Genomic DNA, 25,386 nt, shown 5'->3' with positions numbered 1-25,386 from the left:
GAGCATCCGACAAGGCCCTGCTCCCTCCTCGTGTCCAGGCCACCTGGCCAGTGGCTTGGCACGAGCAACTCTAGGGCTGGTAACTGTGATAACAACCTTGCAGAACCTGTGTGTGTGTGTTTGTATGAATGAATGTGTGAATAAATATGAGATTGAATGGCATGTTATAGCTATAACTAACTGCTTACCGTGATTCTTTCTGTATTCACAATAAATGTGGCATTTTCCCTTTTCCCCTTTAATAAGATCCTGCTGGTTTTTATTTTATCAGTATAACATTTTGGTGGAGAATTGTGAAAGGGGGAATATTGGTAAAAACCCTCCGTTATTGTAAATATTGGTGTGCACACCGCCAGCTCTATTTAGCTCGGCATTTCTATTTGGTTAACCAGACCTGCTGGCCTCCAGGAGGCAGAGGTAAAATATACAGAGCTCATATTATTAAGCTACGATTACAGAATCCAAGTCCTATTGTTCACTGAAGTATCAGGGGCAACAAGAAGGCGTAAGGGCCAGGCAGTGCTGCTCGCTGGAACAAGGAGTAGCAGGATCAGAGGATCTCGGCTGTGACACTCGCTGACCTGTGCCAGGTGTGACGAGGAAATTTGAGAAGCTACAATTTCAGAATCTAGGCTGGGTCCCTCACTGAGTAATACCAGGAGTCACAACGAGATTGAAATGCCCGTGTTAAGACGTTTAAAAGAAAACAGTGTAAGTCGGTACCAGAGGGAGGGGGAGGGATAGCTCAGTGGTTTGCGCATTAGCCTGCTTAAACCTAGGGTTGTGAGTTCAGTCCTTGAGGGGGCCATTTAGGGATCTGGGGCAAAAATTGGGGATTGGTCCTGCTTTGAGCAAGGGGTTGGACTAGATGGCCTCCTGAGGTCCCTTCCAACCCTGATATTCTATGAATGGAGTCAGAAGGAACTCCAACCTCCTGTAAGAAATTACACCTTTTAAACAAATCCTTCAAAAATTTGGGCACAGTCCTTGCACTAAACAAGCCCTGGCTGATGTCTGGACTAGTTCAGACCTAGAGGATAGATTGGCTCAGTATATCCTCATATACAAACCTCCTAGAGCTGCCAACAGAGATGCAGCAGCAACTTGGTTGTAGCGGGAGACCTTTAATGATTCCTGCCTCTGCTTGTCTTCATGTAAAGAGGAAAAGGCATCTTTACAGGAAAAGCCAAACCAAAAGGGAGCAGACAATTGGAAGGTGCTGGCTACAAATACCCAGCGTCAGCTGGAAATAATGAAAGAGGCACTCCAGGAATGCAGAGAGAGAGAGATTCCCGGCAGACCAAGCTAAAGCCTCTGAGAAAACTGAAAGAGAGAATCATGTGGTCCAAGGTATGGTAAAGAAATGAACCTTGAAGCAGGGCCGAGCACCTGCAAATCACAGTCGTTGTGAGTCACTAAGTAAGAGTCTGAGACAAAAATTGGGCTTTGCCACTAAACAGGTAACTGCCATTACAGCGGGTGAAGGGGGAGAAGGTCCTATGTACGGCACTCCTAGGCATAATTACGAAGAGAAAAGAGAGTGAAAAGTTAACTCTGCAGAGGCTGGAGGGAATTAAGCAGCTAAACTTTGTGAAAATGTTAAAAAGGAAAAGTGTGAGAGAAAGAGCATTCTTGGTTTCTTTGCAGCCATTCTGAAGGAAAAATGGGCCCTTTTCCAAAGGAATGTCTGTAAATAAGCCAGGCAAAAATGAACTATCCGGTTGAAATCGTTTGACTATGGACAATTTAGTCAAATTTGCTAAAAGAACAGAAGGGGGTTCTATTGGAACGTAACTGCCTCAAATGTATAAAGCTCCTGCTCCCCCAAAGCACAGGATCCTGCCACTTGAACTGAGAAAGCATCTCTGCGGGTTGGAGGGATAGTTCAGTGGTTTGAACATTGGCCTGCTAAATCCAGAGTTGTGAGTTCAATCCTTGAGGGGGCCATCTGGGATCTGGGGCAAAAATTGGGGATTGGGCCTGCTTTGAGCAGGAGGTTGGACTAGATACCTCCTGAGGTCCCTTCCAATCCTGATATTCTGTGAATGTAAGATGTAAAAAACAGAGCAATGTGGAAGGGATGTTAAGGAAAAGAAAATGTGTATCTATCTGTGTGTGTGTAAATATGTAAAGTTCTAAGGACCAATTGGTTTTGTTTTTGTTTTAAATAATGCCACTAAAATCCATTTGACTCTTTAATTCAAAGTTGCAAAACTGACAGACCTTTTTGCTAGACACAGGTGATTAGTGTTGTTTGGCTTTGGGATTTGGCATTTAACCCTTAAAAGGTAACTCCATGCTTTACAAAATTTAAAATGTTTTTAAGTTGTGGATGCAGCAGGGCAGTCAAAATCAGGAGAATAGGAAAAAATTCTGGATTCTTTTTGTTTGTTTGGTTTTTGTAACAAAATAGCAGACGAGAGCTGTAGTAAAAAAAATAAAATAAGAAATAAGAAATTAAAAAGGACACCATCCTAGGGCCTAATCCCATCAGCCACACTATCAGAGGCTCGTTCACCTGCACATCTACCAATGTGATCTATGCCATTGTGTCAAGTGGAGTGCCCCAGGGGTCGGTCCTGGGGAGGTTTTGTTCAATATCTTCATAAATGATCTGGAGGATGGTGTGGATTGCACTCTCAGCAAATTTGCAGATGATACTAAACTGGGAGGAGTGGTAGATACGCTGGAGGGCAGGGATAGGATACAGAGGGACCTAGACAAATTGGAGGATTGGGCCAAAAGGAATCTGATGAGGTTCAATAAGGATAAGTGCAGGGTCCTGCACTTAGGACGGAAGAACCCAATGCACAGCTACAGACTAGGGACCGAATGGCTAGGCAGCAGTTCTTCGGAAAAGGACCTAGGGGTGACAGTGGACGAGAAGCTGGATATGAGTCAGCAGTGTGCCCTTGTTGCCGAGAAGGCCAATGGCATTTTGGGATGTATAAGTAGGGGCATAGCGAGCAGATCGAGGGATGTGATCGTTCCCCTCTATTCGACATTGGTGAGGCCTCATCTGGAGTACTGTGTCCAGTTTTGGGCCCCACACTACAAGAAGGATGTGGATAAATTGGAGAGAGTCCAGCGAAGGGCAACAAAAATGATTCGGGGTCTGGAACACATGAGTTATGAGGAGAGGCTGAGGGAGCTGGGATTGTTTAGTCTGCAGAAGAGAAGAATGAGGGGGGATTTGATAGCTGCTTTCAACTACCTGAGAGGTGGTTCCAGAGAGGATGGTTCTAGACTATTCTCAGTGGTAGAAGAGGACAGGACAAGGAGTAATGGTCTCAAGTTGCAGTGGGGGAGGTTTAGGTTGGATATTAGGAAAAATTTTTTCACTAGGAGGGTGGTGAAGCACTGCAATGCGTTACCTAGGGAGGTGGTAGAATCTCCTTCCTTAGAGGTTTTTAAGGTCAGGCTTGACAAAGCCCTGGCTGGGATGATTTAATTGGGGATCGGTCCTGCTTTGAGCAGGGGGTTGGACTAGATGACCTCCTGAGGTCCCTTCCAACCCTGATCTTCTATGATTCTATGATTCTATGTGCCAGCAATGCCCCTCTGCCATGTACATTGGCCAAACTGGACAGTCTCTATGTAAAAGAATAAATGGACACAAATCAGACGTCAAGAATTAGAACATTCTAAAACCAGACGGAGAACACTTCAATCTCTCTGGTCACTCGATTACAGACCTAAAAGTGGCAATTCTTCGACAAAAAAACTTCAGAAACAGACTCCAAGAACAGGTTTCAGAGTAACAGCCGTGTTCGTCTGTATTCGCAAAAAGAACAGGAGTCCTTGTGGCACCTTAGAGACTAACCAATTTATTTGAAAAAAGAAAAGGAGTACTTGTGGCACCTTAGAGACTAACCAATTTATTTGAGCATGAGCTTTCGTGAGCTACAGCTCACTTCATCGGATGCATGCCGTGGAAACTGCAGCAGACTTTATTTATACACAGAGAATATGAAACAATACCTCCTCCCACCCCACTGTCCTGCTGGTAATAGCCAGCAGGAGAGTGAGTTTGTGTGTGTGTGTCCCCGGGGAAAAAGGGTGGGGGGTGAGAAAGCCTGGATTTGTGCTGGAAATGGCCCAACTTGATTATCATGCACATTGTGGGGAGAGTGGTCACTTTGGATGGGCTACATTCATAAACCAGTCGGAGAACACTTCAATCTCTCTGGTCACGCAATCACAGACATGAAGGTCGCTATCTTAAAACAAAAAAACTTCGAATCCAGACTCCAGCGAGAAACTGCTGAATTGGAATTCATTTGCAAATTGGATACTATTAATTTAGGCTTAAATAGAGACTGGGAGTGGCTAAGTCATTATGCAAGGTAGCCTATTTCCTCTTGTTTTTTCCTACCCCCCCCCCAGATGTTCTGGTTTAACTTGGATTTAAACTTGGAGAGTGGTCAGTTTGGATGAGCTATTACCAGCAGGAGAGTGAGTTTGTGTGTGTATGGGGGTGGGGGTGTGTGAGAAAACCTGGATTTGTGCTGGAAATGACCCACCTTAATTATGCACATTGTAGGGAGAGTGGTCACTTTGGATGAGCTATTACCAGCAGGAGAGTGAGTTTGTGTGTGTGGTTTTTGGGAGGGGGGTGAGGGGGTGAGAGAACCTGGATTTGTGCAGGAAATAGCCCAACTTGATTATCATGCACATTGTGTAAAGAGTTGTCACTTTGGATGGGCTATCACCAGCAGGAGAGTGAATTTGTGTGGGGGGGTGGAGGGTGAGAAAACCTGGATTTGTGCTGGAAATGGCCCAACCTGATGATCACTTTAGATAAGCTATTACCAGCAGGACAGTGGGGTGGGAGGAGGTATTGTTTCATATTCTCTGTGTATAAATAAAGTCTGCTGCAGTTTCCACGGCATGCATCCGATGAAGTGAGCTGTAGCTCACGAAAGCTCATGCTCAAATAAATTGGTTAGTCTCTAAGGTGCCACAAGTCCTCCTTTTCTTTAGACTCCAAGAAGAGACTGCTGAATTGGAATTAATTTGTAAACTGGATACAATTAACTTAGGCTTGAATAGAGACTGGGAGTGGATGGGTCATTACACAAAGTAAAACTATTTCCCCTTGTCTATTTCCCCTCCTGCTGTTCTTGTAAACTGCTGGAAATGGCCCACCTTGATTATCACTACAAAAGGTTCCCGCCCCCGCTCTCCTGCTGGTAATAGCTCACCTTTCCTGATCACTCTCGTTACAATCTGTCTGGTAACACCCATTGTTTCGTGTTCTCTGTGTATATAAATCTCCCCGCTGTATTTTCCACTGAATGCATCCGATGAAGTGAGCTGTAGCTCACGAAAGCTTATGCTCTAATAAATTGGTTAGTCTCTAAGGTGCCTCAAGTCCTCCTTTTCTTTTTATGGATACAGACTAACACGGCTGCTACTCTGAAAACAAGAAGAAGCAATGTTAGAAATACTGAGCCTTAAAATGGCTCTGTATAATCAGACTGTCACTTGGATAAAAGTACATGAAAACTCTGTAAGCACAAAAAAAATAGTTACACCTTATGTAAAAATTGATATGGATCATGTTATAGAAGTTAAACTATGGAAGGAATGTGCATTTGCCCCAGAACACGTGCAGGGTATATTGTAGAAGGGGCAAAAGAAATGCAAACATACCATGCTACTTCATTAAAATGCTATTCGGGCTCCAAAGGGAGCCACGATAGGTTGTGTTTTCTTTGTCAGATTGCTGTGTGTTTTGGAAGCAGAAGTTAAAAGTAATCAAAACTCTGGTGAAATTTGATTGTGTCCCTTTTCACGAAAGCTTATGCTCCAATAAATTGGTTAGTCTCTAAGGTGCCCCAAGTCCTCCTTTTCTTTTTAAGGTAACTTTAATAAATTTAATGATAATAAGTACCCCTGTGACAATGAATAGTGTGTATGATTTTTGGAAAAATCCTTTAAGGTCATATGGTAATGATGCTTCTCAGCTATTACCTGTAAATAAACTTAAAGCTTAACACAGCAGGAAAAACATTATAAACTTGCTCTGCTGTATAAGAAGGGAAACTGAGGTACCCCACCTCAGGGATTTATTGACTAAACAGTGGGATAATTTCCCCATAACCCTTAAAAGATAGAAACCATTGAAACCTGGCCTGCCTATAGAACAAACACAGGAAAATATGGGGGTAATTCCTCTGTTTTGCCTGCAATCAGCAAGGGTATTTGGAAAAGAAATATTTTAAGCAATAATCTGCCACCCCGAAAGGGGTAGAAATGTTCTTTTTGTCTTTCAGAAAATCAGGAAAAGAGCAACCCAATACCATGAATCTACTGTCGCAACAGAAATTGTGTTCTGTGTTCTATGTTTTGTCTTGTGTTTTGTCTTGTTGCTAGCACTGTTGTGTGTTTAAAAAAAAAAACAAAACTAAACACACCTGCAGGTAATTAAGAATAAATTAAGCTCTCTGTCCCAGCTACAGGACAGCCTGATACAAAAAGAAAGGGAAAAAAAGATCACTGTTTGATACTTATCAGTACAAATGGATGCAGTATGTTTCTAGCATTATAAAACCAGACCTGTTAATTGGGGAAATTGTTGTCAAAATTGCACACCAACAGTCCCTGGAGGCAAAGGTATGGAAGGTTAGCCCACTCCCCATATTACACATGGGATCCTTCTGGCTACCCCGGACCCCGAGCCAGTGGGCTGGGGAGGGAGGGAAGCTATTGGACACTAGAGGCCGCACCGAATGGACTCCTCAAAGGTGGAAGTGTCTCCCCTTGCCTGTTGCCCAGAGCCTTGTAGTAAAGATATATCACTAGGATCGCGTATGTGGGGTGAATTGGAATCACAAACTCAAATTGCCTCCCAGTACCTTCTCTTGAATAGGCTACATAGAAAGTGACACTGACGATTATTAAATCTTAGTGTCAAAAGGGGGATTATGTTGGATCATATTAAAGAAGTTCTGTATTAAAATCACAGATGAGTTTCAGAGTAGCAGCCGTGTTCGTCTGTATCCGCAGAAAGAACAGGAGGACTGGTGGCACCTTAGAGACTCACAAATTTATTGTAGCATAAGCTTTCGTGAGCTGCTTATGCTCAAATAAATTTGCTAGTCTCTAAGGTGCCACCAGTCCTCCTTTTCTTTTTACAAACGAGTTTGATTCCCCATAGTTTAAATTCCAGGGTATTACTAATTAATTACTAATTGGTTTTTGGCTGCTAATTGTGTTCGTACATCCTAAGACAGAGTCTGTTCTCAAAGCTATACTTTGTAACAACAACTACTCACACTGAGAGAGACTCCAAGCAATACTCTGTAACAACAGAAACAGCACCCAGAGACTCCCCGCCCTTTTGTTGTATTTATCTCACTTTGTTAACAATTGTGATTAAAATAGAGATAGAGGATGGATGGGGATGGAGGCTTGGGGTGGATAAGAAATGAATGATCAGGGAGCCTAAGAATCTAGTGTCCATCAGCCGAAGAAGGCGTCAAGTGGACACAACCAGAGGACCCCGGAGGGCAGACTGGAACCCACCCAACAGCCTCAAGGATGGGAGAACCGAAGAACAAGATCACACCTGGCAGCACAGAGCCGTCAGGAATGTGCCATCTGCTGATTGATTCAGCAACAGCGTGATGAAGCAATTCCTATAGACTGGCATAGGAAGAAATTCCTATAAAAATGGACTCTAGAAAGTGAGAACTTTGGGGTCTGATTCTGCAAACCAACTTCCAGGAGAGTCAGATGAGCATCCGACAAGGCCCTGCTCCCTCCTCGTGTCCAGGCCACCTGGCCAGTGGCTTGGCACGAGCAACTCTAAGGCTGGTAACTATGATAACAACCTTGCAGAACCTGTGTGTGTGTGTTTGTATGAATGAATGTGTGAATAAATATGAGATTGAATGGCATGTTATAGCTAGAACTAACTGCTTACTGTGATTCTTTCTGTATTCACAATAAATGTGGCATTTTCCCTTTTCCCCTTTAATAAGATCCTGCTGGTTTTTATTTTATGGTATAACAGAAGAACCATGTCTCCTGGGGCCCTGGCTGGAAGGACCAGGTCACCTGGGGCCCTGGCTGGAAGGACCAGGTCACCTGGGGCCCTGGCTGGAAGGACCAGGTCTCCTGGGGCCCTGGCTGGAAGGACCAGGTCACCTGGGGCCCTGGCTGGAAGGACCAGGTCTCCTGGGGCCCTGGCTGGAAGGACCAGGTCTCCTGGGGCCCTGGCTGGAAGGACCAGGTCACCTGGGGCCCTGGCTGGAAGGACCAGGTCACCTGGGGCCCTGGCTGGAAGGACCAGGTCTCCTGGGGCCCTGGCTGGAAGGACCAGGTCTCCTGGGGCCCTGGCTGGAAGGACCAGGTCACCTGGGGCCCTGGCTGGAAGGACCAGGTCTCCTGGGGCCCTGGCTGGAAGGACCAGGTCTCCTGGACCTGGGATGGGCTGTACAAACCCCACAAGGGGAAGCAGATGGTTAAGGAGCAGCTCTGGGCCAGGAGGCCTCACCCAGCCTCACCTGCCTGGCACCCTCTCACTGGGGGTACAGTGCAGCTCAGTCGGGGGGCCAGTGAAAGGGAGCCGACCATGCCACCTGGAGCAGACCCCAGAGAGCCTGTGAGTGAGGGGGAAGAGCCCCTGGCGCCCTTTCAGTTGAAGACAGGTTGTAAGCCAATAGCTGGACCCCTGCTTGGCCTCTGGAGAGGCAAAGGGGGTGCTGGGCAGTAGAAGGTGATCCACGGAGGAGGCTAGCTGAAACCCTTGCCCAAGCAATGCACCTGAACCGCCAGCCCCGGGGGGTGGGAGGGCACAGGTTCCCCTACTGCCAGCCCCACAGACTTGAGGCACTAGGGGGACAGGAAAGAAGTGCTCTGACCCTCCCCTCCCCCCCCCCCGCCCCATCACAGGGCCCTGGCTAGAAGGATCCTGTCTCCTGGGTCCCTGGCTAGAGGGGTCTGGTGGGTGAGAGCGGGGCTGGGGGCCAGGACTCCTGGGTTCTGTCCCCAGCTCTGGGAGGGGAGCGGGGTGGGGGGGGTTGGGGAGCCAGGACTCCTGGGTTCTCTCCCCAGCTCTGGGAGGGGAGCGGGGTGGGGGGGGTTGGGGAGCCAGGACTCCTGGGTTCTCTCCCCCGCTCTGGGAGGGGAGCGGGGTGGGGGGGGTTGGGGAGCCAGGACTCCTGGGTTCTCTCCCCAGCTCTGGGAGGGGAGCGGGGTGGGGGGGGTTGGGGAGCCAGGACTCCTGGGTTCTCTCCCCCGCTCTGGGAGGGGAGCGGGGTGGGGGGGGCTGGGGGCCAGGGCTCCTGGGTTCTCTCCCGGCTCTGGGAGGGGAGCGGGGTCCAGTGGGTTAGAGCAGGGGGCTGGGATCCTGGACTCCTGGGGTCTATCCCTCCCAGGGGAGGGGTCTGAGGGCTAGTAGATTACATCACGAGTGTTAATTTCGGCCACTGGGATCATCACAAAATGCTGCCAGGCTAATTCCTGCCAGGCTGGGATGACTGAACGTGGCAGACAGGAGGGAGGGGATGCAGCAGCCAGGCTCAGTGGTCACTGCAGCCCTTCCCAGGGTGGCTCCCATCAATCATATGCCTATCACCACGCCAAGGCAGCCATTACTGGGGAGTGCCTCCCTGGGACCTCCCTGTCTCTGCTGAGAGGCCTTGACTTCTTGACCTTTTACTGTGTGAGGCAAAGGAAACCATGGGAGCCAGGACTCCTGGGTTCTATCCCCAGCACTGGGAGGGGAGTGGGGTCTAGTGGGTAGAGCGGGGCGGGGGGAGGGAGCCAGGGCTATCTTTAGGGCTGGGAGGGGTCTAGAAAGCTCTGTGTATCATGCAGTCACTTACAGGTGTGCAAATCAGCTCTCAAACACTCCTCTGGCCGGAAATCTCCCTGGCCCATATATCAAGAGGAAACTGTAAAGCCGGTGCCTTCCTCAAATGAAGCATATTCCCCTAATCAGTGGCAACAGTGTGCTGTTGTTCCCTTCCTTTTCGCTGCCCACAGGATTTATTCCCATCCTGGCTGTGCAAGATCCCAGCTGATTTCCCCATCGCTGCCTCATGCCTGCTTCGGGTTCTGGGGAGGATTTGGGCAGCTGATCTCAGAGGTGGGCCCCCCGTTCTGATTTCGGGACATAGCTATTCTTGTAGCCTTCGCTTTCTGGGCAAGAGATAAGTGCCTTATAAAGGCTGATGGGGCCAGATCTTTAGCTGCTGTACACTGAAATCGGGGGGGGGGGGGGGGGGAAGGGGTGTCAGTCTGGATTTAGCCCCGGGGTCACCGAGATCATACTCCTATCCCTATTAAATGCGGTGTCATCAAACAGATCCCGGGAAGTGGCATTAACCAGTTCCCCATGCTGGTGCAAGCGCAGAACAGAGGGACAGCCCCTGGCCTGCTTCTTTTCTTCCCCCTTTCGCTCAACGACGGGAGCTTTGTGCTCTTTTGAGACCGCGAGACCGCCCGTTTGGACCCCGTGACTCAGAAATTTCACTCCGAAGCCAGTTCGCTGAGCCAATACAGCATCGCTTCTCAACACTGCCCTCTAGGGACCGGCTGATGCAATGGGACGCCCCAGCCTGGTCGGGAAGCATCGGTGTCATGAATTTGCTCGGGCTGCCAGACCTCTGGTCGGAGGCCCAAAGCACAGGGAGAAAGCAGAACCCTCCCTAGTTAAGGCTAGAAGGGGCTGTTCAATCACCTAGTCCGGCCGCCCATATTTCACGGGCCCGAAAATTTCTCCCGCGTCCCCCTCTATTGAAGTCTGTAACTTGCGCTGGGCTAATGCGTTTTCCAGATAGGTGCCCAGGCTGGCTAGGAAGCCATCAGCCGCTGCCCATCAGGATTTGTTCTAACGGTTGATCCCCCGTGTGACCACCGGCTGCCAACTGGCAAAGGGCACGGGGTGCATAAGATTTTACAGGGCTTCCCTAGGTCGGATGTCTGCATGTGAGGTCTCTGCTGAGAGCCGGTAGCCCGCTGGCCGTCACAATCCTTGTGAACTGGGTGTATGGAGACTGTCGAAGGAGCTGTGTACCTCCTCTGCAAATTCTGTTCTGCAAGCCAGAAAGTTAAGGCAGGAGGCAGGCGGTGGGGGGCGGGGGGGTAACGCACTCTGCCTGCTCGCTTGTGCGAAGTGTGTCGTCTGTCTCCCAACGGGGCCCCGTCACAAGAGCGCCTCCCCCTGGCCGGGCGTGGCGTGGCGGCTTCCTTCGCCCACGGCGCCCTCTGCTGGCGGCCACTCTGCCGCTGCGGTGCGCGCTCTTCCCGCGCGTCACAGCGCCCCCTATTCCCGGCTCACTGCATCGTCCCCCCCTTCCGCGGCGTCACAACGTCTCCCTGGGACCAGCGGCTCCCGGTGGGGCCTGTGCCGGCCCTGTGCCCGTGGCTGGCAGAGAAACCCTCTACCCCGGGTTGCAGCCCAGGTCCCTGCTGTAACCGGCAGCCAAGGCCTGCACAAGCCCCCATCCTGGCTGCTGCTTCTCTGGGCGTCTTCCTTTCCCCACAGCTCCCCTGGGACTTTCTCCTCTCTTCCCTCAGAGTCAGAGAGAGCCTCTCCCCCCAGCTGCGTCAAACGTCCTCTCTTTATAACCCTTTCCCAGCTTCGCCCCCACCTGGGCTGTGTCAGCAATTCCACACGTATAACCGCCCCCCCCGCCCCGAGGCGCTCTTTCGATGCACCTGTGAAGGTTAATCGGCCTCTTCTGGGCCCCCTTAACCCCTTGAGGGCAGGCGTGGGGTGAGAACCCCATCACCAGCCCAGCATTAAGCAAGAGATGGGGCTTTCTGGTCAGTTCCTTTCTTGCAGATTTCGCAATCAGCAGGGAGGGGGTGCCAGCAGGCCTTAATTTGTAATGAAAGAGATCCTGGGGCTGGAGCAGTTTTTTTGCATTCATCACTGATGCGACAAGCCCAGAGCTGCCGGGGCTCTGACCTGCCGGGGCTCTGGACCTGCCGAGCCCAGAGCTGCCGGGGCTCTGACCTGTCGGGGCTCTGGACCTGCCGAGCCCAGAGCTGCCGGGGCTCTGACCTGCCGGGGCTCTGGACCTGCCGAGCCCAGAGCTGCCGGGGCTCTGACCTGCCGGGGCTCTGGACCTGCCGAGCCCAGAGCTGCCGGGGCTCTGACCTGCCGGGGCTCTGGACCTGCCAAGCCCAGAGGTGCTGGGGCTCAGCCCTGGCACAAATTAAGCACTGGGCGCCAGGTTTGGGAATAAGGAGAACGGGCCGTTCTGGGGCAAAGGGACGGGCAAGATCCTTTGCCGAGGAAGCAACTTGACCGTGCGTTTGCCTGGTGGCCGGAGGATCACAGCCAAACCTGGCTGTAAATCGCTGTCAGGGTCTTTGGCTGGGCAATATTTAGCTAGGCAGGAGAGTATCTTGTCAGCTACGCTGCGGGTTCGGCGTTCATTTTCCATGCAGGCAGCCGCTGGTTTCCAATGCTTCTCCTTGCTGTCACTAGGCTCGCTGTGCCGTGTGACATGCACTCCGACCTGCGGTCACTGGCAGCCCCTCTAAGGGCCGCGTGCTCAGCTGGAGCTGGTAAGCTGGGGCGCCCTGGGAAGCAGATCTCTGTGAATGCTATGAGCCTCCAGCGGACCGGGGAGACGTTCAAGGCCCGGAGCGTACCTGCTGCTAATCCATAGAGCGAGAGCGGGGCCTGCGTGGGCCGAGAGGGCCGGGGTTTGTATTGCCTGCGGCTGATAAATCAGGGGCCTGAACCAGGGGTGCCAGAACCGGGGCTGGGGGGGTCCACGTCCCCATCACTTTTTATCTGCTTTAAGGACGAGTGATGGGAGGAGGGGGCGGAGCCTCAGGGGAAGAGGCGGAGCATGGGAGGGGCATCCAGGGAGAGGCAGAGCAGGGGCAGGGTCTCGGGGTGAGGGGTGGACCAGGCAGCGGGGCCACGGCTTGGGCACTGGTGGCCCTCCGCTTCCAGGGAGCTTCCGGCACTCCTGGGCTGAACCCCAGTGGGCAGGTGGTGAAGAGGCAGCCCCGGGTACCCCCGGGAAGCGTGTGTGTGTGGGGGGGTACAAATGTACCCCAAACGTGTCACCCGGCGTTCTCGTCCCTTGGTTGCCAAAAAAGCCAGCCGGCTAGCAAATGCAGCAGTGGCCGCCACCACGTTTGCCCAAGCTCAGCGGCCCGGAAGCGCCGGAAGCAAGGTGGAGAACGCGGTGAAGGTATATGCTCCGACCACGGCGCGGGGAGGCTGAGATGTGTGTGCGTTTCTCTGCTCCCCCCAAATCAAGACGCCGCCCCAGTGAGTGAAACAGACCGAGCTCTGTACGCTTCCTATCATTTTCTCTCGCCCTCGGACCGTTTCTGTGGCTCCTCTCTGAATTTTTGCACGGCCGTTTTAACCTGCGCCTGCCCAGAAGTGGACGCAATGTCTCACCGGTACCGAGGTAGAATCACCGCACAAGCCCTTTGAGGTGCAGCATCAGGCGGGGAGCTCACACTGAGTTTTCCTTGTCCATTATGACCTCTTCAATCTTTCCACCCGGGATCCTTCTTAAGGGGATGGGAATTTTGGCTCCAATTTTAAGGCCGGCTCAACCATGAAACAGCATGAAAAACAAGAAGCTGGCCACCGGGATTTCTCATCCAACTGATACGGCCAGATCCCAAGTTATCTCCCGTCGCGATCAACACGGGTTTCAACTGAGTCTTGGCGACGCCTCACCCATTATCACAACTGTCAACAACACCTCCCGTGTCACCTAATTGTTGCTGAGCTTTGGAGGGTTATATAAGTTCTTTTGCCTGACAGACGCTGGGGTGATTTTGCAAATGCACGAGGTTGAAAAAATCGGGACTGCACGATGTATTATCTGTGGGATGGTAGCCCCCAGAGTCACCAATCATGTCAGGCGCTGCACAGACCCCGACCACCATCAGGTCTTCTGTTGTGTTTGGTGCTGTACAGACCCACCCCAACTAAGATCAGGGCTCCTCAGACCTAATGATCGTAATTTTTCTTTAATGATCATTTTAGAACTGAGGGTAACCAATACGGTGCCATCTGTCTGAATCTGCAGGCAGCCTGAACAAATGGTTCGCTGACAGATGGAATGTAATGGGCTCAATGGAGTGTTAACTCTGAAACCTAATGATAATAATGGGCATGGGTTGGAACTGACATGGGGGCACCTGCCTGAGACTGCAGAGAGCCTGGCATGGTAGCCCCAAGAGGCATGTGTCCTGCTAACCCTATATTGTGAGTGTTCATTAATTCTGAAGTCTAACGATAAACACGATTGGAACTGAGGGGAATTTTTTCAACCAAAACTGGTAAGCCAGAAAAAAAAATGGAGGTTTGGTGACCCCCAAAAATGTTTTGTGGATTTGTGTTGGTTTTGCTAAATTTCTTTTATCAAAGGCAAGTCAGAAAAAATCAAACATTTTTTAAACAAAATGCTTTGATTTTTCATTTTGAGATTTCATTTTGTTTTATTAGGAACACCATTAAAAAGGTTGAAAAATATCGAAAAGGTTTGATTTCATTTGGTTCAAAAAGATGGTGTGTGTAATTTAATTTCAAGAAACATCAGCAGTGTTTCAAAGTGGTTGCAAGATTGGGGTTTTTTGCTCCGAAACAAAGTGGCATTTTGAGAGTTCCTTCAGCTGAAATGTAAGAAAATGAAAACTGTTTCAAATCGGCTGAAACATTTTGATCTTTTTCAGTTTGCAATGACTTCTTTGTTCAAGCTTCCTTGTCATTTAACTTAACCCCCCCCCCGAAATGTTTAAAAAACAGCTGAAAAGTTTCAATTTTTTCGAAATGAAACATTTCATTTGACCCCAAATGAATTTTTGGGGGGCATTTTCGATTCGCTAAAAAAGTCTAAAATCTAATTTTTTGGTTCAACCCATCCCACCCCCCAGTTTTCAAAAAAATCCCTTATTTGCCCAGTGCTAGATGTGCCATTTCATGGCCGATTGGAACAAAACAAGGAGGATTGTATTGTATAGGGACCTACCTGCTTTGAAATCCCAAGTGGGTGGGGCTTATGCTGTGGGAGGAGCGAAGGAGAGCCACACCCCTTATTTCCCTTATTCCCCCCGCCCCTGGATTGTAAATAGACACAGCTTCGATTCATTTTTGCATCAAAGGCTTTTTATTAACAATAGATGCGGAAAGCTATGTCACATCAAGAGCAGAATTGACCCCCTCCCAAACAGTGTGTATGTGTATGTCTGAAATGGGGGTGTGTGTGTGTTAATTCCTTACCCCTAGACTGACCCCAGCCCCTCCCTTTATGACTTCTCACAGCCTCCCCCTGTGAGGTAGGACAGTTTTACAAACTCCGTTTGACAGATGTGGGGTGGGAACTGAGGGAAGCCAATTGACTGGCCCAAGGTCACACTGTAAACTGCTGGCAGAGCTGGGAGCAGAATACAACCCCCCCACTCCCATTAGACCCACTCGCCTCGGTGAGCTGGGAATAGAACCCAGGAGTCCTGACTCCAATCCCACCACCTCTAACCACTACTCCCCTCTAAAAGGCAGACACAGAACCCAGGAGTCCTGGATCCCAGGCCCCCCTGCTCTAACCACTAGACCCCACTCCCCTGTCAAAGCTGGGAAGAGAACATAGGAGTCCTGGTTCCCAGCCCTCCCCTCCCAGGATAGAACCCAGGAGTCCGGGCTCCCAGCCCACCTTCCACTAAGTACTAGATCCCACAGCTGGAGAACAAACCCAGGAGTCCTGGCTCCAGACTCTGTGCTGTAACCACTGGACACTGTGGTCCTGCCACCCACTTTTGTGAATGTTAAATGAGAACAAAAGCATGAACTATATTGCAAGTTAAAGTCAGAGAGTATTTTAACTAGAGAAAAGATCAGAAAATTCAGTGGTCCCCTTAAATTTGCCCCGGTGGAATTTAATAGTTTGATGTAAAAGAAGTTCCTTCCAATTAAAGCTGTTCCAGATCTGGAATTCCTTATATTTTGGGGGGGAGGCATGGGGGGGAATGCTTTCCGATTCAGAATGAATCCCTCCAAAATTTTAAAAGTTTCCATGAAACAAAATTTTTGAAAAATTCAAGTTTTGAATTTGATTTTTTAAAATTTCAGTTTATGTTCTTGCTCTTTTCATATTATGGTTTTCTTTCCTGTAATGTATCATGTAAAACACATTTCTAACTGAAAAGTCATTTCCAGATTTTTAAGAAATGGAATGTATTGTTCTGATTCAAACATTTTTGTTCTGATTTCCACTTTTCTGTATGTGGTTGGTCTTTTTATTTTATAATGTATAAGTTAAAATACAGTTTGAAATGAAAAGTCAGAACTTTTCAATCTGATCAAAATGTTCCATTCCGATGTCAGCTTTTCTTATCATCTCTTTATTTTAAAATAAAATACAAGATCAAGAGAAAGAGCGTGTGTGTATGTGGGATAGTATCTTATATTCTCTCCTCTGTAGACTATAAAGCATGATAAATTTCAAAACAAAGTATCATAAAGTTTCATTTCAATTTCAACTTCACTGTTCTTGTCATTTCTTCATCCTGTATTTTATTTTGTATTGTTTCATTTATATATATATATATATATATAATTTTTATTCTAGTCTACTCAACTTAGAATATAAAATAAAATCCATTTCAAAAGGAAAAATTGCAATATTTAATTTCAGCTTTGCTTTTCTTGATCTTGCATTTTATTTTGCATTTCATTTTCTATTTTCTATTTTATTTTATAGTCTCCTATATTATTAATATATTTAATTTCTTGATCTTGTGTTTTATTTCCTAGTTCATTTCTATATTTTGAATTTTATTTTATAGACGACTATATTCATGTATTTCAAATCACTTTGAAATTAAAAACTGGAACATTTTAACCTGATAGACATGTTTCAAATGGGGTTTGACTTTTCATTTCTTGATCTTGTATTTTATTTTACGTTAGCGTCTATTCAATTCAAGTAGTATTTATAATAGAATGGAAAATCAAATCAATTTCAAAATAAAAAGTCCTTTCAAAAATGAAAAATCAAAACGTTTCTTTGTCTTTTCTTGTCTTGTCATCTCTTGATCTTCGACTGTATTTTACTGTATATTATTTCCACTTTTATATTTTTTAATTTTATTTTCTCGCCTATTCTTTATTATTTACAACAGAAGAGAAAATCGAATCCATTTGAAAGTGAAATACAATTTTGAAATGAAATTTCCTTGAAATTGACCTGTCCTCATTTTGATGTCAATGAATCAGCCACAAAATATTCCATCCCAACCACAAAATATTCCATCAAAGAAATGTTTCCATCTAATTGGAGCGGATCTCATTTCTCCCCCAACACAACTCTCCTGGGGATTAAAAAGCGTATCCAATTCTAGTTTCCTAGGCCAAGTCTCGGTAGGCTGACTGGTTTTTATCTTAGCTGAGTGTGAATCAGTGAATCAGCCGAGTGTGAATCAGCCACTGATTTTAAATTCTCCAGGGCAGGTTTTTTCATTCATCGCTATTGAAACGTTCTGAGGGGGGAATGAAAAACTACCAAGCCCTTCCAAAAAATAAAAATATGGAATCTCATCTACACTGGGTTTATATTGTCAGATCTCTGTCTTGGTAGGGGAGATAGATAGATAGATAGATAGATAGAAGGGGGTCTTTGGGGATGTATGGATAGACAGACAGATAGAGGGGTGTGTATAGGAATGGATAAATGGGTGGATGGAGAGGTGTATGGGGATAATAGAGGAGGTGCGTGGGGATGGATGGATGGATAGATAGATACATGGGGTGCATAGGGATTGATTGATTGATAGCTAGAGGTAGGTGCATGGAGATAGATAGATAGACAGTGTGATGGGGTGGACTAGTCCCAAAGGCCCCTGTTGGACACTTCAGGGTCCTGCCTCACCCATCCCAGGAAAGGAGCAGTGGAGAGGTCCTCCAAGCGGCCTCGAATGGTTGTGAGGAAGAAACCAATCAGAGGGGCTATTAGAACGGCTAATCAGGGACCAGCAGGGCCATATCAAAGGAGCTGCGGAATAGAGGAGCACTAGCAGTCAACTGCTGCTTGGAGCTGGAGAAGAAAGGACAGCATGCCTGGCTGGAAGAGCAGCAGGACCACTGACGGCTAAGTGGGGGCAGGGACCAGGGGAGCAATGAAGGAGCTCCTAGCTCGCTGCTAGGACTGAGTAGGGACTGAGCCCAGCTGGAGGGCCACAGGAAGATAGTGTTTCCACGGAGGAAGCCCTGGAGATATGCCCCATACCAGGAAGGGCTACTTAAAGACTGAGCCCAGGGAGGGCTAGAGAGACACCACCAGAGGGGTACACAGGTAGGCCCTGGTGGACTGTATGTCCTGGAAGGGATCTGTTCTGACTCGGCCGGAGGGCTGAGTCCGTGAGAAAACCACCCGAGAACCACTGAAGGGGGTCACCAGAACTGAAAGAACGCAGACACACCCAACCAGAGGGGGCGCTCACGAGAGGTGGTTGCAGACCCCGTTACAGACAGATAGATAGATTAGATGGGGGATATGGAGATTAGGGATGGATGGATGGATGGAGGCATGTGTGTATGGGGATATGCAGACAGACAGAGCAGGGCATAGAGAGGCCAACAGACGGAAAGTCAGTGGCTCTGGAGACAGACAGATCAATAAATAGGGCTTGGATCAGAGAGATGAGAAAGTTGGGCTGTGGATGGCTGCAGAAGGACAGACAGACAGATGCTGAGTTTGCTCACACTGCCCTGTCCCCCCGCGGGTGTGAGCGAGCGTGGCGGGGGTGCATGCCCTCCTCAGGAGGTCTGTGCATGGGGCAGTGCCCCCTGGGGGGGCTGTACCGACAGGGCAGGTGCACCGACAGATCCCACCCCCCTTCCCAGCCTGGGGACAGGATGGGAGGTGGTCCAGCCACCCCTCCCCCCCGGTAGCCCTTTCTAGACCTCCATGAGGAGCCGCCCCATGAGCAGCAGCAGCCAGGTGGTCATGCCTGTCCTTGCGGCCCAGCCAGTCGCAGCGTTGCCAAGCATGTTCCTCCCCTTCTCGTCTGGCACAAACTCGATATCGGGGATGTGTCTGTGGATCCAGGCCTCGTAGGAGGTGAGGCGGATGTAGACCCCAGGGCGGTTCTTGATGGCACAGCCTTCGCCCCAGCTGATGATCCCGGCCAACAGCCACTCCTTGGACACCTTGCAGACCAGCGGGCCACCGGAGTCCCCCTGTGGGGGCAGAGACGGGGGTGTCGGAAGGAGAGCGGAGAGCGGCGCTGGGGATCGGGGCCTTGTGTGCGTGTGAGCAGCCCTGGCTCATGCTGGAGTGAATCAGGCTAAATGGAACACCCGGCTAGACAGGCTGGTCCAGGGTAGCAGAGAAGGGGCGGGATACCAGGCTAGATGGGCCCATGGGTCTGACCCAGGGTGAAAGGCAGGATACTGGGCTAGATGGGCCCATGGACCAGCAGGGAGGGGGCGGGATACCAGGCTAGATGGGTTCATGGGTCTGAACCAGGGAGGGTGTCAGGACTCCGCCTTCCCTGGCCAGGAGGCACTCACCTTGCATGTATCCTTCATGCCCTCAGCATACCCGGCACACATCATGTCGTTCTGGATGGACTTGGGCGGGAAGTTCTTGCCCACCACCGTGTTGTAGAGATCCCTGCAGGTCTCCTGGTCTATAATGGGCACTTGAAGCTTCTGGAGGGTCTGTGGAGCTGGCAGGTCCTCTGGGAATAGAATCATAGACCATAGAATCATAGACCATCAGGGTTGGAAGGGACCTCAGGAGGTCATCTAGTCCAACCCCCTGCTCAAAGCAGGACCAATCCCCAATTTTTGCCCTAGATCCCTAAATGGCCCCCTCAAGGATTGAACTCACAACCCTGCGTTTAGCAGGCCAATGCTCAAACCACTGAGCTATCCCTCCCCCCCCCCCCCCGAAGGAGAGCCAGAGACAATGGTGAGGGGCCCAGATGGCTCTGAAGCAGAGCCATCGATTCTAAAGGGAGTGGAGGATGGGGGGAGATCAGAGCATCTCCCCTCTCATCCAGAGCAGTCGTCCATATCGGGTGCTATCACACAGTCCCCGTGGGAACATCTGTGTGCAGGTGATGGGCCTTGTTCAGTCAAGGGGAATCTCTCTGGATTCAACGGTGGACGTTCATTGTTTGAATTGTTGTTTAACAACAAAAACATAAGTTTTCATCACCCAAGATTTGTTTAACCTTTTTTTTGGTGGGGAGGGAGGTCGGTTTCAAATGATCAGGCTCTGTTTTGGGAGGTTTGCTTTTCATTGGTTGTTGGGTTTTGTTTATTGACTATCGTTTCTTTGTTTGGGTTTCATTGATTAGGTTTGCAGTTTGGCTTATCAGTTTTCCTTTCTCAGGTAGTGGGTTTCATTTGCTGGGTTTCTGGTTTCATTGATCTGTTTTTGTGTTTTGCTTGTTGAGTGCTTTACTGGGGTTTGGGTTTCATGTCTCACATTTCATTTAAGGGATTTTGTTTCTCGGGCTTTGGGTTGTTTCATGTATTATTTATTGGGTATTGTTTATCGGGTTTTATGTTGCCATGATCGGGTATTATTTGTCAGGTTTCGTATTTCTGTTATCAGTTATTGTTTATTGGTTTCCATGATTGGTATTGGTTATCGGGTTTCATGTTGCATTTATTGGCTATTGCTCATTGGGTTTCATATTTCCACTATTGGATACTGCTTATTTGTTTCCATTATTGGGTATTATTCATCAGGTTTCATGTTGCTATTATTGGATATTGTTCATTGGGTTTTTTGTTTCCATTATCGATATCATTTATCGGGTTTCATGTTGCATTTATCGGGTATTATTCATTGGGTTTCACATTTCCGTTATTGGGTATTGTTGATCGGTTTCTATTATCAGGTATTATTCATCAGGTTTCATGTTGCCATTATTGGGTATTGTTTACTGGGTTTCACTTTTCCATTATCGGCATTGTTTCTGGGTTTCATGTTACATTTATCGAATCTTGTATATCAGGTTTCATGTTTCTGTTGTCAGTAGACTTGGAAGGATTAGATTTTTATCAGTAAATGTTGGTAGACATCAGTCTCACCGAACACACACACAAACGGACGAGAAAATATTTCCATCGATGGTAACAGAAATTTACACATATCCTTTGTATATTTTGACGTGATTTCGACAATTTGTGTTAGCAGTTATAAAGCTTTCACTCTTTGAAATCAGTGTCTGCAGTCATTCAATAATTACTGTCTGACGCAGCCTGTTTTCGGATGGCCCCCCATAATTCCCCACAATTGAACATTTTAATTGATAAAAATAAAAAGATGCTTAAAACTCATAATTTTGGGCAACTGTGAAAATTTGCATGGATAAAAGTAAGAAAAAAAAGCTTAAAAACAAATATCGGTATCTGGTTGAAATGATAAAAAAAAAAAATCAAATTCTACCAAGGCTAGTTATCAGATCTTTTTTATCGGGTTCTGTTTTTCCGTTACCAGTTTTCCTGTTTCATTTATTGGGTTCCGTTTATTGGGTTTGGTGTTTTCTTGATCAGGTTTCATTTATTGGGCTTGCATTTTCATTTCTTTCTTCATTGTGTTTCATTTATTTTATTTCATTTGTCATTTATCTCGTTTCCTTTGTAGCTTATTGTGGTTTGTTTATCTTATTTCATTTACTGTTTATTGTATTTCACTTATTGTTGTTTGTTTTTCATTTATCGCATGCCACTTATCGTTGATTGGGTTTTGCTTATTGGGTTTCCTTCTATCACCTTCCATTTTTATCATGTTTTGTTTCTTATGTTTCATTGATTGTTGATGGTGTTTTACTGATCAGGTAGTGTTTGTTGGGTTTCCTTTGTCATGTTTTTTTTTACCACTGATCATGTTTTGTTTATTGGTTTTGTTTGTTGTATTCCTTTTATCATTTCTCAGGTTTGTGTATCAGTTTCATTTATCATGTTCTGTTTATCGTTTATTGCGTTTGGTTTATCAGTTGTGCTCCTTTAATCATTTATTGGGTTTTGTTTTTAGGTTGGTCATTTATTGGGTTGCGTTGTTAGGTTTTCTTTATCAATTGCATTCATCGGTTTCTGTGTTTTGTTTCTCGGGATCCGATTTTGTTTACCGGTTCCCCAGTTTCCCCCTTTTCGAATCCCCCCACAAAGTTCTTCTTCGTAGACCATTTGCCATCATGAATCATCTCGGGAAAAGAAATCTCAAATCCTGAACCTACTAAATAACCATCCCTTCCTCTGCATCCTTCACCCCAACTGCTGACTCCCACCTGCCCCTCGAGTCCACCGCTTCCCTAGTTTCTCTGCCCCAGTGCCATGATCCCAGCTCCAAAGACACCTACCACCTTCCTGGATGTTGCCCCAGCCAGTCACCCAGCATTTCATGCCTGCTGGGAACTGAACAGAGGCCGTTGGGAGGCAGATGGGGAGGATATAATTGGTGAATTGGATGGGTCTCTCCAGCTCCACCAAGGCTATGTCACCGCTGGAGGATTCCCCTGAGTATATCGGGTGGCGGATGATGCGTCTCACGCCCAAGGACAGCTTGTGAGGTTGACTGTTGGCCAACTTGTTGACTCCCAGTAGCACCGCATAGTTGGAGGTGTCCATACTCCTGAGAATGGAGAGAGGAGTCAGAAAAAGGGGTTGGGTGGGGGGGCTGCGGGCTGGGATTGGGGGGCACCGGCAGCGCTGGGGGTCAGAGGAGCCCAGGACTGGGACAGCAGGGGGGCTGCGGGTCGGGATCAAGGGACGTTGACACTCACCGTTGGAAGCAATGAGCTGCCGTCACCACCCACTGGTTGGAGATGAGGGATCCCCCACACAGGTGTTTGTTGTACCAGAGCAGACTTGCCTGCCAGGGCCATTCGCCCTCCATCGAATCCTCACCCCCCACGCTCCGGTACTGAGCTCTGGGGCGGCCACATACTGGGGAGAAGGAGGCGGGGGATGCTCAGACAGGCTGGGGGGGATTGCTGGAGCTAGCAGAAAACAGCTGGGTACATCTGGGGCTCATCCCCACACCCCTGCCCTAGGCAGATCTTGAACCAGCCCCACGTTGGGCCCTGGCTGGATCCGTCTCCCACAGCAGAACCAGACAGAGCCCCGATCCAATTGGCTGCTGGGAGCCAGCTGCCTGGGTAACCCCAGCTGTTACTAATGGGGAGGGAGGGACCAGAAACTCACCTCTATTGGACCGGATCATGTGGGTGCTGGGAACTGAAAGAGATCAGAGAGAAGGTAAGAGATCAGACCCGTGGGCCCACCGAGCCCAGTGTCCTTCCCCCTCCCTGCCAACTGGGATCAGATCACGGGCAAAATATCTCCCCAGCCTTCCTGAGTTTGACACTGGCTTCTCCTCTGAGGCATGAAGTTTGTAGCCCAATCTATATGTGTGGTCCTCGGCCAGGGGTTCTCAAACTTTTATTCCTGGGCCCCCCTTTGAAAATATATCAGGTTGTGATGGTCCCCCTCCCCCCTCGACTTTTGGTACTGGACATAGTTTTTGCGGTATCTGGTGCAGATCCCTGCAGAGCTAGGTAACTATACCAGGCCACCCTTCAGAGCTGGGCTCCCGGCCAGCAGCTGCCACTCTCTGGCCACCCAGCTCTGAAGGCGAGGGAAAAGGACGAGCAAGGACCGAAAAAGGAGTTCATGTCCGTGAAAACCTGGACGTATGGAAACCGGATACAATTTTGGTGATCTTGCAACCCCCCCCCCCACAGTAGCCTTGCGACCCCCTTTTGGGACAGGACCCCCAGTTTGAGAAACACTGTCTCTAAGCGTGTAGGGAATTTCTCTCCTTCCTCCAGATATTCCGCACTTTGGCTTGAAATCCTGGGAAAACTCGTGACCCTGTCGCGTCCTGCAGCAGGGCGATCTGCAGGTTAACTGAGTTCTACATTAGGCTTTATTGCCATTGGTCAGTCCCACCCACATTCACATCGCTTGGCACTGTGTTTTTAGCTACCCAGGACCTACCTCGTGCCACGTGTGAAATCAGCACTCATCTCCCGCGGAGGGTGGGACAATAAATCAGTTTTCACGGCAGCAGACAGATCAGGGCCCCGTTCTGCCAGGCGCTGCACAGACCCCCCACGACGGAGATCACTGCACAGCCCGCTGACTGAGATCAGAGCCGCTATTGTGCCCAGCACTGTACAGACCCTGTGACCAAGATCAGGGCTCCCCTTGTCCCAGCCACCACCCAGACACAGAGAGAGAGAGAGGCAGTCCCCGGCCCAAAGAATTTCCGGTCTGAATAACAAAGAGAGACAAAGGGCGGGGGAGGGAGGGGGGAAACTGAGGCACAGAGTGGCCTAAATCATACTGGCTCTCTGATCAGAAGCCATTGAGAGCTGAAAGAACACCTTCCTTCTTAAGGCTGGGCATGACATAACCACCGCCGGCTAATGTGGGTGTGAGGCAAACTCCCCCATGGGGCGGGCGGGGGGACCCACAGCTGCCTCCTGCAGGGACCGTAGCACTTTCCAGCCGGGGTGACAGGAGCTGCAGACAGGATACTGGACTAGAAGGGCCCATGGGGCTTATCCGGGGGGTGGCAGGATACAAGGCTAGATGGATCCATTAGTTTCATCTACTACAGATGCTGTCATGGGGACAGGTCCAGGATTTCCCAATGTGAATCTAAGTTGAACTGGAGGTTTCCGGGCCCCCATCTCTGTGGTCTGAACTTCCCCAGGAGCAAATTTGACAGGCCAGGGGTCCCAGGGCAGCTGCAACTGGCCGAACCCCTGTCTACCCACTCCCCTGTCCTCAGGCCTCTGATGAGGAGGAGGGGGGAGGCAGATTGTAAGGCCAAGGGGGTGGGGGGAGGGGGTTCAGGCTGGCCTCTGTGACTGACCCCATTCGGGGCCCCTTGGCTTTCCCAGCCCTACAAGCGCCTTCTCCCTGCGTGGAGCTGACGCCCAGGCCCCGAGGAGGAGAGGTGACGCGAGGGCAGATGATGCTGAGTCACTGTCAGGGCTGGGAATAGAACCCAGGAGTCCTGGCTCCCAAGCCCCCTGCTCTGACCTCTCAATCCCACTCCCCTGCCAGAGCCAGGGTGAGAACCCAGGAGTCCTGGCTCCCAACCCCCACGCTCTAACCCACTAGACCCCACTCTCCTGCCTTCCCTTCCCCGAGTCCTGGCTCTCACCTCTGGAGAGCGATTCCATCTCGTTGCAGCCTTTCCAGTAGAAATCCAGCGTGCTGGCAGCCGTCCCTGTCAGCCCGGCCAGGACGAGGAGCCGCAGCCCCCCCCAGCCCATCACCCATCCCTTCTGGGCAGCTCCTCGTCCCTCCCCCATACCACTCCTGAAGGGTACAAGCACAGCCTCTCCTGCGAGGCAGCCAACGAACAGCTGCCGGGTGCCCTCTGGGGCTCGGGACTCCTATATACCCAGGCGAGC

General features: G+C 49.3%; 1 protein-coding gene across 1 annotated transcript; it reads right to left on the bottom strand.

The window, feature by feature from the left end:
- Nucleotides 1–18,895: 18,895 nt before the first annotated feature.
- On the bottom strand, nucleotides 18,896–25,245 carry LOC140912232 (serine protease 27-like). Its single transcript, XM_073346362.1, has 6 exons — nucleotides 25,134–25,245; nucleotides 23,162–23,194; nucleotides 22,741–22,927; nucleotides 22,318–22,589; nucleotides 19,511–19,680; nucleotides 18,896–19,177 (listed from the first exon to the last, which is right to left on the bottom strand). The coding sequence occupies exons 1-6, from the start codon at nucleotides 25,243–25,245 to the stop codon at nucleotides 18,896–18,898; spliced, it is 1,056 nt and encodes a 351-aa protein (XP_073202463.1).
- Between the last annotated feature and the right edge of the window lie 141 nt (nucleotides 25,246–25,386).

Source organism: Lepidochelys kempii, chromosome 6 (genome assembly GCF_965140265.1).
Source record: "Lepidochelys kempii isolate rLepKem1 chromosome 6, rLepKem1.hap2, whole genome shotgun sequence".
NCBI classification, from domain to species: Eukaryota; Metazoa; Chordata; order Testudines; family Cheloniidae; genus Lepidochelys; species Lepidochelys kempii.
The sequence above is the reverse complement of the archived record's forward strand: the minus strand, read 5'-3'. Positions and strand labels throughout refer to the sequence as shown.